This window comes from Pinus tabuliformis, chromosome 1_2 (assembly GCF_031772625.1).
Source record: "Pinus tabuliformis cultivar Carrire ecotype Pingquan chromosome 1_2, CPIR1, whole genome shotgun sequence".
Lineage (NCBI taxonomy): Eukaryota > Viridiplantae > Streptophyta > Pinopsida > Pinales > Pinaceae > Pinus > Pinus tabuliformis.
The window spans coordinates 1,019,219,489-1,019,234,446 of record NC_142298.1 but is presented as its reverse complement, the minus strand read 5'-3'; the positions used below and the strand labels follow the sequence as shown (position 1 = coordinate 1,019,234,446).

Genomic DNA, 14,958 nt, shown 5'->3' with positions numbered 1-14,958 from the left:
CAAAGAATTGAAGCCACTGTATGGAGTGTGATAAAAACCATAGTGAGATCCTGTATAGAATAAATGTGATTTATTGTAGAATATAAGAGATCCACGGGTCTGTGAGTCATATATATTATGAGAACTAGCCACAGAACAGACTATAAGCCATAATGCAAGGAGGATACAAGACATAGACAATAGATCAGGCCATAGATAACAGAGTGAGCCACTGAGGAGTACAGATGAGCCACATTTATGTGATGCTTCATATCATAGAAATATATAACACAGACACAAAGATACTTCAACAAATTTTCCATCTGATCTACATATTCACTTGCGTTATGAGACCGAGCCACTTCGCATCAAAACTGATATCAAGGTTTTCATCACAGAGGAGGTTGTTGTATTATATGACTAGAATCTCATTCAATCCACAACAACTACACAGAGAAAAATCCTTAAAGTATGCATCAACCTTCAATTCAAAAGGAAACAAAGTGTGATCTTGAGGCCTCCTTCTTCAAGCCTTCGCTTTGATACCATGCTGATAAATATGGAGGCTTGTGATTTAAATTAGATTTCTCTTTCTTTGATAATTGCTTGTGAAGTTTGTTGACCTTTCATTAATCTCTATTGTGTTCTTTCATCAAACAATTACAAAAAACATAAGCAAGAAGATCACAAGAAAACAATGAACACAAGATATAGGCTCCAAGCCATGGCGAAACCCTTTCAAAGGGAAAACCCAGAAAAATTCTCTTCTTATAGAATCAAATCAAATTGAGATATCCAAGACCCATGGCCATAAAAAAACTTCAACCCTCTAGATTCCAAGTCAAACCCTCCTTCAAAACATATCCATTAATAAGAAAGCAACAACAAATCTTCAATAAGAGATGTGATAAGGTAGAACTCCCACAAATCAAACTTCAAGAGAAAACCCTTTTTCAATTTCAGATTTCTGCACTCCTATTCTTCACTATTCCTCTCTGCGATATTTGAGATCAAATCATGTGAAATTGTGTGTCCAAATGAGCTCCAACTTCCCTCTATTTATACTGTCCAAAGGGGTTTGAATAAACATGTCCTTTGGGGTAGGGCCGACTTGATAGGTATGGAAGACTTGGCTTCTAGGGGGAATTTTGACCCAAATTACATATTTTAAAATTTTATTTCCAGGCTATAAATAAGCCTTTGACTTTGAGCAATACAAATAATAATGAGCATGAAGAATATGCTTAAATAATGATTATTTTGACTTGAGCATGAAACCCATGCTTGAAAAATACAATTTATTTTTCTTCTATATATATAAAACATACAATGACATAAGTATAAAGATCATTATGAAGACCGAACCTAGTTATATTTTCCAACACATGAGAACCATCTCTTCATGTGAGATTTTATATCCTACATGATGCAAATGGTCTCTAATATCGTTAGCTCTATCATTCCATGAAGAGGCGTTATCTCCCTCTACCATCCTGCATGCATTCAACTTGCTTTTGAGTAGCATCTTTCTTGACAAGCTCAGAGATTCATAGTCACGTACTTTAACATGTCCCATAAATATTTGGTTATCTTGTAACTATTTGCATGCATAACTAAAGTCAATATCATATTCACTGATATGATCATATGAGCCCTGATATCCTTCTTACTCCACTCAGTGTTTTAGTGGGATCTTTTGGTTTTGGTTCTATTACATCAAAAAGAGAATAAGCATCTTGTTCATTGTGGGTGAGTTTGATAAAGTAATTTCAACAACAATAGTTGGAGATTCCTTCAATCTTTTTAGAATCACCAAAGACTTGTAATTCATTTGCACATTTATATTTTTCATAAAGAAAATTAGCTTATATTTAAACAAATCCACATGCTTTTGATTTTGCATACAAACAATATATATGCAAATTTCCAAAGTCAATGCACAACTAGTAAATTCACCTTACTTTTCTCACCATGTACATCCACTTTCATAATATCAAAAGTTAAGATAGGAAAATTATACCATCCAACTTCAATTGGTTAGCTATGTAAACACAAGAAAGAAATCTCTATTTCGGATAATACTGTAACCACCATCATCAACATCTAAGAAAACATACAACAATTCTCTAGCAATTTGAGTTACACAATCAATAAGACGACACAATACTAGCAACTATTGCTTCTATAACAATCAAACAATAGCTACATGGAATATACTCTAACAATCTGGCTTTTGCTTCCCTTTCTTTTAGCATCGCCTTTTTGTGTTGCTTCCATGCACATGGGAGGAAAACAAACTTTTCTTGATCTTTACAATAAGATGAAACTATTCTACCACTAACATGTAGTCTCTCTACTCTCATGCTTCTATTTATTTTTTTATTTTTCATTTTTCTTTAGATGACCAACACAAACTCTCTTTTTCATAGTGTCTCCCACATCTTTTAAAATATCTACTTTCAAAGGGATTAACAAATTTACCAAAAAAAAATGAAAAAAAAACATTAAATTTTACATGATTAGAATCATAACTCAATAATATTAATTATTTTTCTTATTGAGTTGAAGCTTAATTTAAATATAAAAATCATTAATTAAATACAGACTTACAATCCTATAGAAACATTAAAACCAACTACTCCACATTTTAATTTAAGAAAACATCTCTCATATCCAAATAAGAATCATCGTTTATATATATATATAATATTCATTGAACTTACCACTAACCAACCATTAAAAAATGCTAAATCCTCCCGCTGACACTAAAGTCACCACTTTTCCTAACATGAAATACCTAATGATTCACCAAAGTAAAATAAAGCGATAGAGTAGAAATGTAAACCTAATTCATATTTACTTTCTAGTGATATGTTAAGTCGATTACACCATTTTTATGTACGCCCTACACTAATGTCTAAAGCTATAATCCATACTATTATGACCGAGTAAAAGCTCTCGCAAAGCATATGAAAGTAAAAGTAAAAATGATAATGACAAAGGAAAGAAAGCAGGTTGGGTAAAAATGATAATGACAAAGGAAAGAAAGCAGGTTGGGTGAAAAAATAGAGGATCGAAGACCAGCCAAAGATAGAAAAGGTGGATGGGAAAAGTTTGTAATGAGGGCGGAATGAGAAATCCATCGCTTTTTCGGAGTGGCCCGCATTTTGTGGACTTTTCCTTTCACCGACGCGTTTGAGCATCTCGTCTCTGTGCGAGTGCCCCACATTTTGTCGACTTTTGCATGTCGCCCATGTGCGACGAGCTTTCAGATTTTGTCGTTGTGGGACGTCAAAGATAAAGTTCCACCTGTCAAGGGCCTACAAGCTGTACATCTTCTCGCATGTAGTCGACTTTTGCATCTCGTTCTTCACAAGTGGGAGTACCCTTCCGCTTTCTATTTTACGGATCATACTTTTCCAGGGCTTACCAGGTATACATCTTCTCATTTGCTTCGACACTGCCAAGTTGTTTCCCTATTGACTTCTCGTTCCTCATTCACATTACATACATAGAGAGAGCGATAGGGGCCGTCTGTCTTGATGCCCACGAAAACGCGTTAAATACGAAAACGCATTAGATTTTTATCTACATCACCAACATTTTTCACTGCAAATTTTGCCAGAATTCTGTTCTTCTCATACTCTTAGTTAATCTAAATTTCTCCTCACAATTTTTCACTGCAATTTTCCCCAGAATTTGTGCTCTTCTCGGACTCTTAACTAATCTCATCCCTCGCAAGCTGCTCCGGTAGCCTCAAACATCTTTACCTATTTCTCATTTCTATTTGTATTTCGAAATCAACAATGGCAGCCTCTTCCTCCGCCGCAACCTCCACCTCCACCTCCGCCGCTCCTAATTCCGACTACGATGTGTTTATTAAACATCGTGGTCCGGATGTCAAGAAAACTTTTGCCAGCCATCTCTACCGGCGTCTTCAATCATATGGTTTGCGAGTGTTTCTAGATCAGCCTGAGTTGCAACGGGGTGAGTATTTAACTCCTCAGATTGAAGGGGCTATTGGATCTGCCTCAGTGCACGTGGCCGTTTTTTCCAGCGGATATGCCGAATCAACCTGGTGTCTTAAAGAACTCGTTTTGATGTTGGAGTCAAATTCTCGAATAATTCCAGTGTTTACCACGTGAAGCCTGATGAGCTCCGGTGGACACGGGGAGGGTATGTTAGAGCCCTCGAGGGACTAGCAAAAAAGACAAGCAGTGATCCTCAAACTGGTGAAGAGAAATTACGGTATGACTCCAGCGTGATTGAAAATTGGAGAAACGCACTTTTTGAAGCCGCGGGAATAAGCGGTTTTGAGCTGGAAGCGTGTAACGGGTGAGAACTTAAAACACTTCTCTCAATATTGTATTATTTTATGTTTCATGATATATGCATAGACTTTTTCTTCTCATCAGGTCTCTCTATTTTAAGTGATATATGCATAGACTTTTTGTTCTCATTAGTTCTATTTATTTTCTTTTATTGTGAATAACCAGCGATGAGGAAGAGCTGGTAGATAATGTGGTTGAAGAAGTGTTAAAAAGTGTGAAAAAACGATCTTTGGCCGTTGCTAAATATCCAACAGGTCTAGATGAGAAAGTAACCGATTTTGAAAATACAGTGCTTTTTCCGCGACAGCAGAGCCGAAAACCTCAGATGTTGGGGATCGTGGGGTTAGGTGGTGTAGGAAAAACTACATTGGCAAAATAACTTTTTAATAGGAAGAGTTCCGGTTACAGTAGATCGTGCTTTTTATCTGATGTCAGAGATAAAGCAGGTAAAGGCTCTTTAAATTTGTTGCAGAAAGAACTTCTTAAGAGCTTGACAGGATGGGATAAGCCCATAGACAATGTCCATGAAGGAAAAGCGATTCTCAAGAACCATATGTCATCTCCTAACCTCTTAGTAATTTTAGATGATGTAGATGAGGTGGATCAGGTTGATGAACTTTTGCCAGATCAAACTGTACTCCACTCCGATAGCTTAATACTGATTACATCTAGGAGCAAAGATGTTCTCAGAAGGTCAGGAGTCGAAGAGTCATCAATATATAACCTAACTGGCCTTGCTCCACAATATTCTCTTGAACTCTTCTGTTTGTATGCCTTCAACCAACCACATCTACTGCCAGAATTTGAACCTTTGGTACAGAAGTTCACAAAAGCCTGTGGTGGATTGCCTTTATCTTTAAAGGTGTTTGGGGCACTTCTCAATGGAGAAAATACATGTTACTGGGAAGCCCAAATGGATAAACTTCAACGCATACTTCCCAAGGAGATAAAACAAAGACTTCAAATCAGCTATGAGGCACTGGATATGGAGGACCAGCAGACATTCTTAGATATTGCCTGCTTTTTCATAGGAGAAAACAGGGATATGACTATGAGAGCATTAGATGGATCAGGCCGTAATGGTTTGTGCGGATTTCGAAATCTAGAGAACAAATGCCTCGTAGAGGTGAATAGTGCAAACGAAATAAGAATGCACGATCACCTGCGAGACATGGGAAGAGTGATTGCGGACGTTTCATTGCCACGTCGTCTCTGGCGTCCTACAGACAGAATTGATGATGATATGTTGCAGCAATCATCGGTAAGTACTGAATCATTCAAAACTCTAGAAAATTAAAATTATTCTACAGAAATCAATTTAGAATTTTTAAATTCTTCTTATCGTTTTCCAAGACTGAACAGGTAATAAGCGAAGTGCGCGGAATCAGAATGTTTGATCACACGGATAGTGATAGTGATGATCACAGCTCAGTGATTCCTTGGTACCAGAGAAGTGGCGAACTGTTCGGAAGCTGCGGGATGAAGCTTTGCAGTATACTGCCCAATCAGGGGAGTATATGTATGAGGAACTTGCAACTTCTTGATACTAGAGGTGCTCTAGTGGAACGCATTTTGACAAAGGTGCAGTTTCCAAACCTCATATGGCTGCGCTGGCACAACTGTCCCTACTCTTCCCTGCCTTCCTCGATTTCATTGAAGAACTTGAGGGTTATCCAAGTGCAAGGGAGGAAATTAAAAACATTGTGGGGAAAGGAGTTAGAGGTAAATTATGATTTGTTGAATTATAGATTGTGTTGATTAGCTATTGATATTTTACCACATATATGTTCAAAATGATTCTGTTGATGAGAATGATAATTCATTTATATTTTTCTTACAGTTTAAACATTTGAACATTTTGCAGGCACCTTTACAGTTGCGGGAGTTGGAGATTGAAGCTCCCCTCTCAAACATTCCAAAGTCTATAGGGAAGCTGACGCAGGTAGAAAGGATCGTGATTCGTCCTTATAAGTACAAAGGGAATAATTACGAAGGGAAGGTCAGTGTCACACAATTGCCAGAAGAATTTTGCTTTCTGCAGTCGTTAAAGGCCTTGGAGTTAGAAGGCTTCTCAGAAATGAAGTCACTGCCGGAGCGCTTTGGTGAGTTAACCAACCTCCGACAGATCAGCTTCACTCTGTGCATCGCAATGGAGTCACTGCCTGAGCGCTTTGGTGAGTTAACCAACCTCCGACAGATCAGGTTGGATGGGTGCAGCGCAATGAAGTCACTGCCTGAGCGCTTTGGTGAGTTAACAAACCTCCGACAGATCAGCTTCTATCAGTGCAGCGCAATGAAGTCACTGCCTGAGCGCTTTGGTGAGTTAACCAACCTCCGACAGATTAGCTTGGTTCTGTGCAGAGCTTTGAAGAGGTTACCAGATTCCTTGGGTAATTTAACCAGCCTCCACCACATCAACCTTACTGGGTGCACCGCTTTGGAATGTCTTCCAAACTCCCTCGGTAATTTAACTAGCCTCCACCACATCGACCTGTCTACGTGCTTCGCTTTGGAGAGGCTGCCAGATTCCTTTTGCAAAATAAATAAACTCCAACATCTTGATTTGCTTTATTGCAAAAATTTAACCATGTCAAGCGAAACACTAGGAAATGTAAGCACGCTTTTGTACATAAATCTGACAGGCTGTAGGAAAGTTGAAGTACTCCCTCCTCAAGTACTACATCAGGTTTCACTTCGAGAGTTATTTTTGACAGATACAAATATAAAAGAGTTGCCGAGTGCAATTGGAGAGCTACATGATTTGGAGGTTCTGCATGTAGGCCCTCTGTCTGACACGCAGCCACCGCCTTCACTATGGAACATACAGAGCTTGAAGGAATTGCAACTATTGAGATGTAAGGAATTGAAATGTTTGCCGACTGCCCTATGTGACATAAGGAACTTGAGGGTATTGAGAATACGTTGCTGTGAGGAATTGGAATGTTGGCCGACTTGTCTTGGACTGTTGACTCAGTTGACTGAGTTGTCGGTAACAGATGTCCGCTGATACGCCAACTGCCATTTAGGAAGGAGGAGGTGAAAGGAGAAAGAGAAACATCGAGCGATAGAAGGGTCTCTTCCATTGACCACTGCATACTTCCGCGGCTCGAACGGTTAGATCTCAGTGGAACAGGGATATCAGAGGTTTCATTTGCTTCAACCGTTTGCTTCAACCTTCTAGACCTTAGGATGGAGACCTGTAATAGTCTGGTGGAGGTTGGAACATTGCCAAATACACTCACAAGTTTGACATTGGCTAGTTGTCATAGTTTGAGGAAAATGGATAACATTTATGGTCTTGCAAAACTTCTATGTCTGGACATTAGAGACTGCATAGGATTGGAGGAGTTGCCATGCAATGAAACATTGGTAACTTTAGGGGCTTTGGATGCATCTGAATGTGTGAAGTTGAAGAGGATACGGGGTTTGGGGCAGCTGACAAAGCTCGGACTGCTATACGTTGATGGGTGTTCCGAGTTAGAAGAGTTGGAAGGTATCCAACATTGTATGTCGTTGCGTGAGCCCCGGGCCAAAGAATGTCCGAAACTGCATTGGGATGCGGCAGTAGTGAAGCAACTCCGTCAACGAAAAGGGTTGGACTTCCAAATTGGTAGTTACCAACGAATGGGGATTAGGAGTTCCAATACCATTATTGGTTACTGTTTAATAGTTGGTTGCATTATAATAGTTGGTTGCCTTATGGCAGTATTAATGTATTAATTAATTAACGACTAGTTTAGTTTTGTGTTATGATTTTGGGTTAGGATTATATTTACGTTAGGATGTAATTAATAAAAAAGTTTAAAATATTTTATTCTAACGGTTATAATTATATTTAATTATTTATTATATAATGTGAGGGTTGAGTTTGCTACATCTAATTAGGGGTATTTAGGTGGTTAAAATAATTTTAGATACTATACTAGTTTTTAATATAAATTGGAATTTTGTTTACTGTTTTAAAAAATAATTTGTTCACTATGAAGTATCTTAACAAAATATTTTTGCTGGTTCAATAAACATCCATAAATAAATTTTGATGTAATTATGGCAAAAAACATGTCTCAAACATTCTCTCAGTTTATTCTGCACTCCAAATTCAATAAATATATTTAAATTATAATAAATTATTTATTATATATTTATAATAAATATTTAATGAAAATTAAATTAAAAATATTATTTTAATTTCTTTTGAATCTAAAATCATTGTATTTTTTAAATCCAAATTATTGATATTATTTTGAAATTATTCATATTATTTTAATATTTAAACATTTTGATAATTATAATATTTAAGCTTTTATATTTTAAATATTATGATTTCTCAATTATTCTTTCTTAAAAAAACTATAATTAATGATTTTAAACCCACAGTGTTTTCCAACACAATTTGGTGACGTAAAAAATATTACAAAATATAGATTGAAGAAAGGGCCATAATTAATGATTTAAAACCCAGTAGGTCTTCTAACACAATTTGGTGATGTAAAAAAAATTACAAAATATAGATTAAGGGACATAATCAATAATTTTAAATCCAATGGGCTTTCCAACATAGTTGGGTGATGTAAAAAATATTACAAAATAGAGATTGAGAGAGGGGACGTAAACTATCATAGCTTACTACTTGAAGAAATATAAAGTTTAGATTTTTATTGTTTTCTTTCTATGATAACTCAGAAACAAATAATATGCATGGTTAAATAATAAAGGTTTTTCTTCGTGCAAAGCTTCACACACAATTACAAAGAATCCTAAAATGGTTTTTATTTATTAGAGCTTTCTGCTTTCTCTTATCGCAATTTTTACCTCGGCCTGGGTCTTGTTTTCTTAAATTAGGAGTGCCTATAGCAGGTGCACCGGCTGCGTCATATCCAATCACGATCGATTTCCAGATGAGCCTATCTCGGAGAAGTGAAGTGAAGAAGGTTTTGAATCTCAGGTGGACAAAGCCCCCGGCGGAGATGGTAGCTCTGCTCTGGGTATAGAAGGACCTATTTATATGAAATAATATTTTTATTTTAATTTGAATTTGAAATTGAAATTAAAGTTTACATAATTATTTTTAAGTTTTTAAAAATTAATAAAGTATTAAAAATATATATTAAAAAATTAAAATTTAAGTAATAATGGTTTTTAATACTTTTCATAATTAAAAAAAAAAAGTAATTGGGAAAATGATATAAATATTATATTATATGATTTTATTGGTATTCTTACATTGATATATAATAAGTATTAGAAAAATATAAGTGTAAGTTAATGATGGTTTTTCATGATAAACAAGTGGCAATAAAAATATAGAAAAATAAATGATTTCTTAAGTTGTGGGAATGAAATGTAGAAAATTGAATTAGCTTTTTAGATATATAATTTTTTTCTGTATGACTCTGTGAAATTGCATTTTAATAATGATATACTATTATTCATGCAAATTTAATGCATATGTTCATGTTAGTGCATGTTTTGAGTTAATAAATAATTAAATTTCTTTTAAAATATTTACACAATTGTAGATAACAAATTGTTCTTGTGCATGGATATTTTTTTGAAATATATAATGTTAAATTCACATTTTTCTAGAAAAATTATGAAGGCCATTTTCTCGTTGAAATTACAAGGGCATGCATTAGCGCAAGATTCTAGGGTCTTGTTATAATCAAACTATTCTATTGTAAATCTTAGTCTATACTAGTGCAATACATAACTTTAAAAAAAAATGGGTAATGCAACAAAAAGATATAAAAAAATATAAAATATGTATGCAATTTAAGATTATGATGTGATCTTCTGGGAGGATAATTGGCAGCAGGAGGACAATCCCCGAAGTGAAGAATTAGCAGACATTCACACCGATACCATCAACAAAGGACTAAGGTGGGTAAGTGACTATTGGGACCAATCAAGGATCGATGGGAAATGGAGAACTTGGAAATTTCTAGATTACAGTGGAATGGGCATGCTACATACTCAAGCTATAGCCCTTCAAGGTCTTTTAGACAAGAGACAAATCTTGAACTCAAACTTGAATGGTCAACTAAGATGGGGAAAGAGCAAGAGAGGTCTCTTCAACCTTAAGGAAGCCAAAAGAATAGATGCAGGGCTTAACCTTCCAAACACTGATAAGACGTGGAAATAAATCTGGGAAAATCCTCATTGGATGAAAGTAAAATTGTTCAAATGGCTGGTTCAATAGGGCAAGATTCTGACATGGGATAACCTAAGAAAAAGAGGCTTTGTTCGCCCCTCAAGATGTCACTTATGTAGACAACAAGAAGAAACTACAAATCATCTACTGAATAGATGCACTTTCACTACAATACTTTGGAATTGGGTTGGAGAAGTCTTTGAGCAGACAGACAAAAATGTTAATGACATCACTACTACGTTGAAGAATTGGCGGAAATTTTTTTCGGACAATGAGATCATTAACTCCGCCTGGATGTTGACCCCAGGATTCATAATCTGGAATGTCTGGAAGGAGCGCAACAACAGGATTTTCAAGGAGAAAACGAGTCTGGTGAGTAGCATCCTTAAGCTAATCCTTAAACAACTCAAAGAGACTGTTCATATCCTGGGAGGTGCAGCTACTGGCAAACCCATCGGTCAAAGAGAGGCCAAAATTTTGGAGAAGTTAGAGCTCAAGGTTCATCCCCCTCAGGGTTCTATGCAGATTAACAAGAAGACCTTAGCAGACAAGTCTTCTTGGCAACCCCCTTCTCATGGCCTTTTAAAATTCAACATAGACGGGGCTTCAAAAGCGAATCTGGGAGAAGCTGGTTATGGAGGGGTCTTAAGGGACGAAGAAGGAAACATACAAGTCATGCTCCACAGTTATCTAGGAAAAGCAACCAACGATATGGCTGAGCTCATGGCGATGGAATTATGCCTGGAAATACTGCTCAAGTACAACATTCACAATGTCATCATTGAGGTTGACTCGGAATTAGACATTAACTCAGTGAAGAGGATAAATGCTAGCGCTACTCCTGAGAAAATCTTAGAACACTGGTGGCTTCTGTAAGTCTACCAAAGAATCCAAGTGCACCTACGAAGGCTGAGAACTCTTAGGTTGGTGCATGTTCACAGGGAAGCCAACAAAGTTGCGGATTGGCTTGCAAATGAGGCGGTACGAAACAAACATACCGACTTGTGCTGTTGGTGAGAGGAGATAACGGATGACAAGTTGAAGGAGGGATGCTCATCCAGGGCCATTAGCGACGGACAGCAGCATCAGGAAAATTCAAGAGATAGAATTTCCGAAACAGAGCGACATAGATGGGGTCTCGTCAATCTGGATTCATTATGAACTGTGATGACATTTGTGAGGTCCTTTTTAGGATGCAGGTCTATGTCGACCTCCTTAACCCAAGTAACAGTAAACCAACAGTCTCAGAGGGACGACGGGAAGGAGGGATCTTCATCTTCCTTTGGCCTTTGCGCCGAAATCCAAATTTTCTTGGCAGGCGCAAAACCTCCACTTGTTTTCCTGTGATTGCTTTACTACCCTAGGGGTGGTTTCCAGTTTATCGCATGCTCTTTAGGACGGAAGCGGTTTTTCATAATCGGGAGAAATTCCACTCACCATGCAACACGTGGCTCATGGGGGGGAGGAAATCCTGCCCTCATCGCATGCTAACTATCGGTGCTTTTAGTCTGTGTGATATGATCCCTAACTTTTGGATCAAGCGAGGGCATTCCACAACTAGGATTGAACATGCATGTTGGTGGGACCGATACAACGGTTATGTTTCGAGCTGCTTGCATGACCTCACGGGAATTGCGCGCAAATGGTGGATTTCGGGCGGTAAAAGTGATCGTCGGTTATGCCAAATATGAACCCGATATGTTTATAAATTATGATTTACAAGGTTTGTCGGGTCCGATGTGTTTGTTAAAAGGTGAGCTTGTTGGCCACCCGATATGTTTTTCGTCCGCTAGATCTTTAGCTTAGGATCCAACGGTCAGTTTTGGACTGCTGGTTTGTTTTGGTGGGCCGCGTCCCTGGGTTCAATTTGTCATCTTGCGACCATGGATTGGGGTGGGCCTGTCTTTTTGGTGAGCCCCACCGCCGAGGTCACCATTTGTACACTATTTCTCTCTTTTTTAATTGAATAAGAAGGATCCTCTCTTGCCTTAGCAAAAAAAAAGATTATGATGTGATGAAGAAAAAATAAATAAAAATGGTAAATAATGTTATTTAAATAATAAGATTATGATGCGACAAAGAAAAAATAAATAAAAGTAGTAAATAATGTTATTTAAAATATGTGTGTGTTTATGTGCATGTAGTTACTACACACATAGGCGTTGATCCAATTATTGGAATGGAAGGGAGTTCTATAGGGAAGTTGCCTAAGAGAATGGAATCCTTGAACATGTTGGGCCCAACTTCGGTGAAGTAGGGAACTAGTTCTTGGCATCCCACAAATGGTAAAACACTAACCAATGAGGGAGAGGTTCCTATCTCATAGTGTGTAAGATGGTCACTAGTTATAATCTTTTCGTTAGGATGAAAGTTCATAATCTAGAAGACTAATGATGCCACAATGTTCATGGAATACATATAAATTCTTCCAAATAGGATATTATAATCCAAGGGCCATTAAGGATCTCAATGTCAATGACAAATATTTTTCCAACAAACTCTACTAACACATTATAAAAGAGAGCCACTAGCTTTGAAGGGTGACCATTATATACCATCAAGAGAATGAATGAGGATACAATCTTGAGGGATCTCAATTTATGCCATATAGTCTTTCACATAATCCATGTAGATGCATCCTCATTAATAATGACTGATGTATGGTAACATTGCATATGGTGACTATAATCTAGAAAACGACTAACGATGGGTGTCCTTGTTCTAAATTATCTAGGTTGAATGTGATCAAACATGAACCAGAAGGGTTAATGTTGCCTAGCATATAGAGTAATGCCTTCCATTGAATTGGGAAAGTATGTAATACTTTCTAATGTTGACATCACACTAGGTGATTGGGAAAGGTCATCAATGATGATGTAGCAGTGTATCACCTTAACATTTTGGGATGCACATCTCAACAGTCCTTTGGTCAATTTTAAAATTAGATCGATGAGTGGATGTGGGATTATTTAGTTGGCGACAGAGGTAGATGGTATCATCTATGTTGAAGAGAGATTAGGTCCAGAGGAGGACCATAGTCTCAGTGATGTGTTTGTAGTATGACATCAACCACATTCATGTAACTGTCCCAATCGATAGCATCTTAAGTGTTTTATGCTACAGAGTTGTTAAAGTGAGGAGATCCTACCTCTTGTTGGCTAGCAACAACCCCTTATTAAGGGAAGGGTGTCTAAGTGTCATAGTTTGATGGGGGCTCCACCCTAGCATTATGGTTGCCCATAACCTCCTTTATGCATTTAAACTCAACAATTTAGGGAAAATGATAGGTATAATGTCTATACTCCTCACATAAAGGACAAGAGTAATTTGATTGCAGACCATTATTCTTCTCTTGTTTCTATGCGTTTTTCAGTGCTTGTATGGGGTTTTGGTTTTTATTTCGATGATTGCCCCAACTTGTATGTTTCGTTGCTGAGGGTTCCACCCTTATGTCTAGTTTCCATTAATTTGTTCTTCCCTTTTATATTCTTGTTGTTCTATTGGGATGGGGGATTGGTCATGTTTAGTTGTGTAAAGGCCTATTTCTGTTGGAGGAAAGAAGGTTGGATGAAACTAACCTAACAATTTATTGAGGATTTGTGGGATTAGCTTGTGGGGGTCCAAAAAAGGGAAATTGGGGTTTCCTTGTGTAGGATTCCCATTGGAGAGTTCGGATGTTGAAACACCATTAAAGTTACATGGGGTGGAATGAGTTTTCCATACATGAGTGGGACACTAACTATAACTGAATGAGTATGATAATATCCTACTAACATGTGCGAGGGAGCAAGTGGCATCCCACCCATATTTAGAAATGCGAGAGGTGGGCTATATGGGTTTTTGTTATAGGGAAGTTGATTCCCATGTCGGGCGTTATATTAGGTAAGGGGCCCAATGAGGTCTTCAAGAGAATTAGATGGTCTCAAACTCTCTTTATTGAAAGGTTTGGGTCAAGGTACTTCCAGGATGACCATATAAAGGTACCCTAACTGTGCATAAATCAACTCAAATTACTGAGCCTTGGATCTAACCTTCTCATTGGTGTACCATGTGCATTGTGAGCTATGGGATAATTTTTGAACTTCGAAAGATTTGAGAGGTCCAATGATGTAATAAATCAAAGATTGAGTGTTTGTTTTTCATAGTTTTGTTGTGTGTGTGGGTTGTATTGATACTTTGAGGTAAAATGGTACTTAACAAATTGGTGCCAAGGATAGATGAAGCTTCCAAAGCTAAATCAACAGGTAATCTCTAAGGGCAAGGTTAAGCAAGTGAAACTATAAGCCTTACCACTACTTGTACCAAAGGTTGGAGGCCTTGAATGTGATGAGAGCATTGTGGTAGAAAATTGTCCCATATGGTGTTCACTGAAATGGATGAATAGTGATGGGAATCTCAAGTACGTAAACAAATGTATCAACACATAAAGTAAAGCAAAATCGAAGGGTTGATTACTTTAACCGTGCCTAATGTGCGAAACAAACCAAATTTCAGTGA

At 37.3% G+C, this 14,958-nt stretch overlaps 1 protein-coding gene and 1 pseudogene across 2 annotated transcripts; both read left to right on the top strand.

Annotated features, from left to right (window-relative positions):
* The first annotated feature begins 3,388 nt into the window (after nt 1–3,388).
* LOC149209571 (putative 2' cyclic ADP-D-ribose synthase BdTIR) lies at nt 3,389–4,318 on the top strand (annotated as a pseudogene).
* Nucleotides 4,008–7,995, top strand: LOC149209570 (disease resistance protein RUN1-like). 2 transcript variants are annotated; one of them, XM_089394280.1, is made up of 4 exons: nt 4,008–4,314; nt 4,476–5,571; nt 5,673–6,032; nt 6,175–7,995. In XM_089394280.1, exons 2-4 carry the CDS (start codon nt 4,864–4,866, stop codon nt 7,315–7,317), a joined length of 2,211 nt encoding a protein of 736 aa, XP_089250406.1. In that variant the 5' UTR covers nt 4,008–4,314; nt 4,476–4,863; the 3' UTR covers nt 7,318–7,995. The 2 variants fall into 2 exon arrangements, with proteins under 2 accessions (XP_089250406.1, XP_089250405.1); XM_089394279.1 differs by having other exon boundaries at nt 5,664–6,032.
* Nucleotides 7,996–14,958: the final 6,963 nt, after the last annotated feature.

Excerpts from the sequence above, each read along its gene's own strand:
- LOC149209570 (XM_089394279.1), top strand. The coding sequence starts at position 4,864 with ATGTCATCTCCTAACCTCTTAGTAATTTTAGATGATGTAGATGAGGTG. Across the intron at positions 5,572-5,663 it reads ATATGTTGCAGCAATCATCG|ACTGAACAGGTAATAAGCGA; the intron begins GTAAGTACTGAA and ends TCGTTTTCCAAG. Across the intron at positions 6,033-6,174 it reads TGTGGGGAAAGGAGTTAGAG|GCACCTTTACAGTTGCGGGA; the intron begins GTAAATTATGAT and ends AACATTTTGCAG.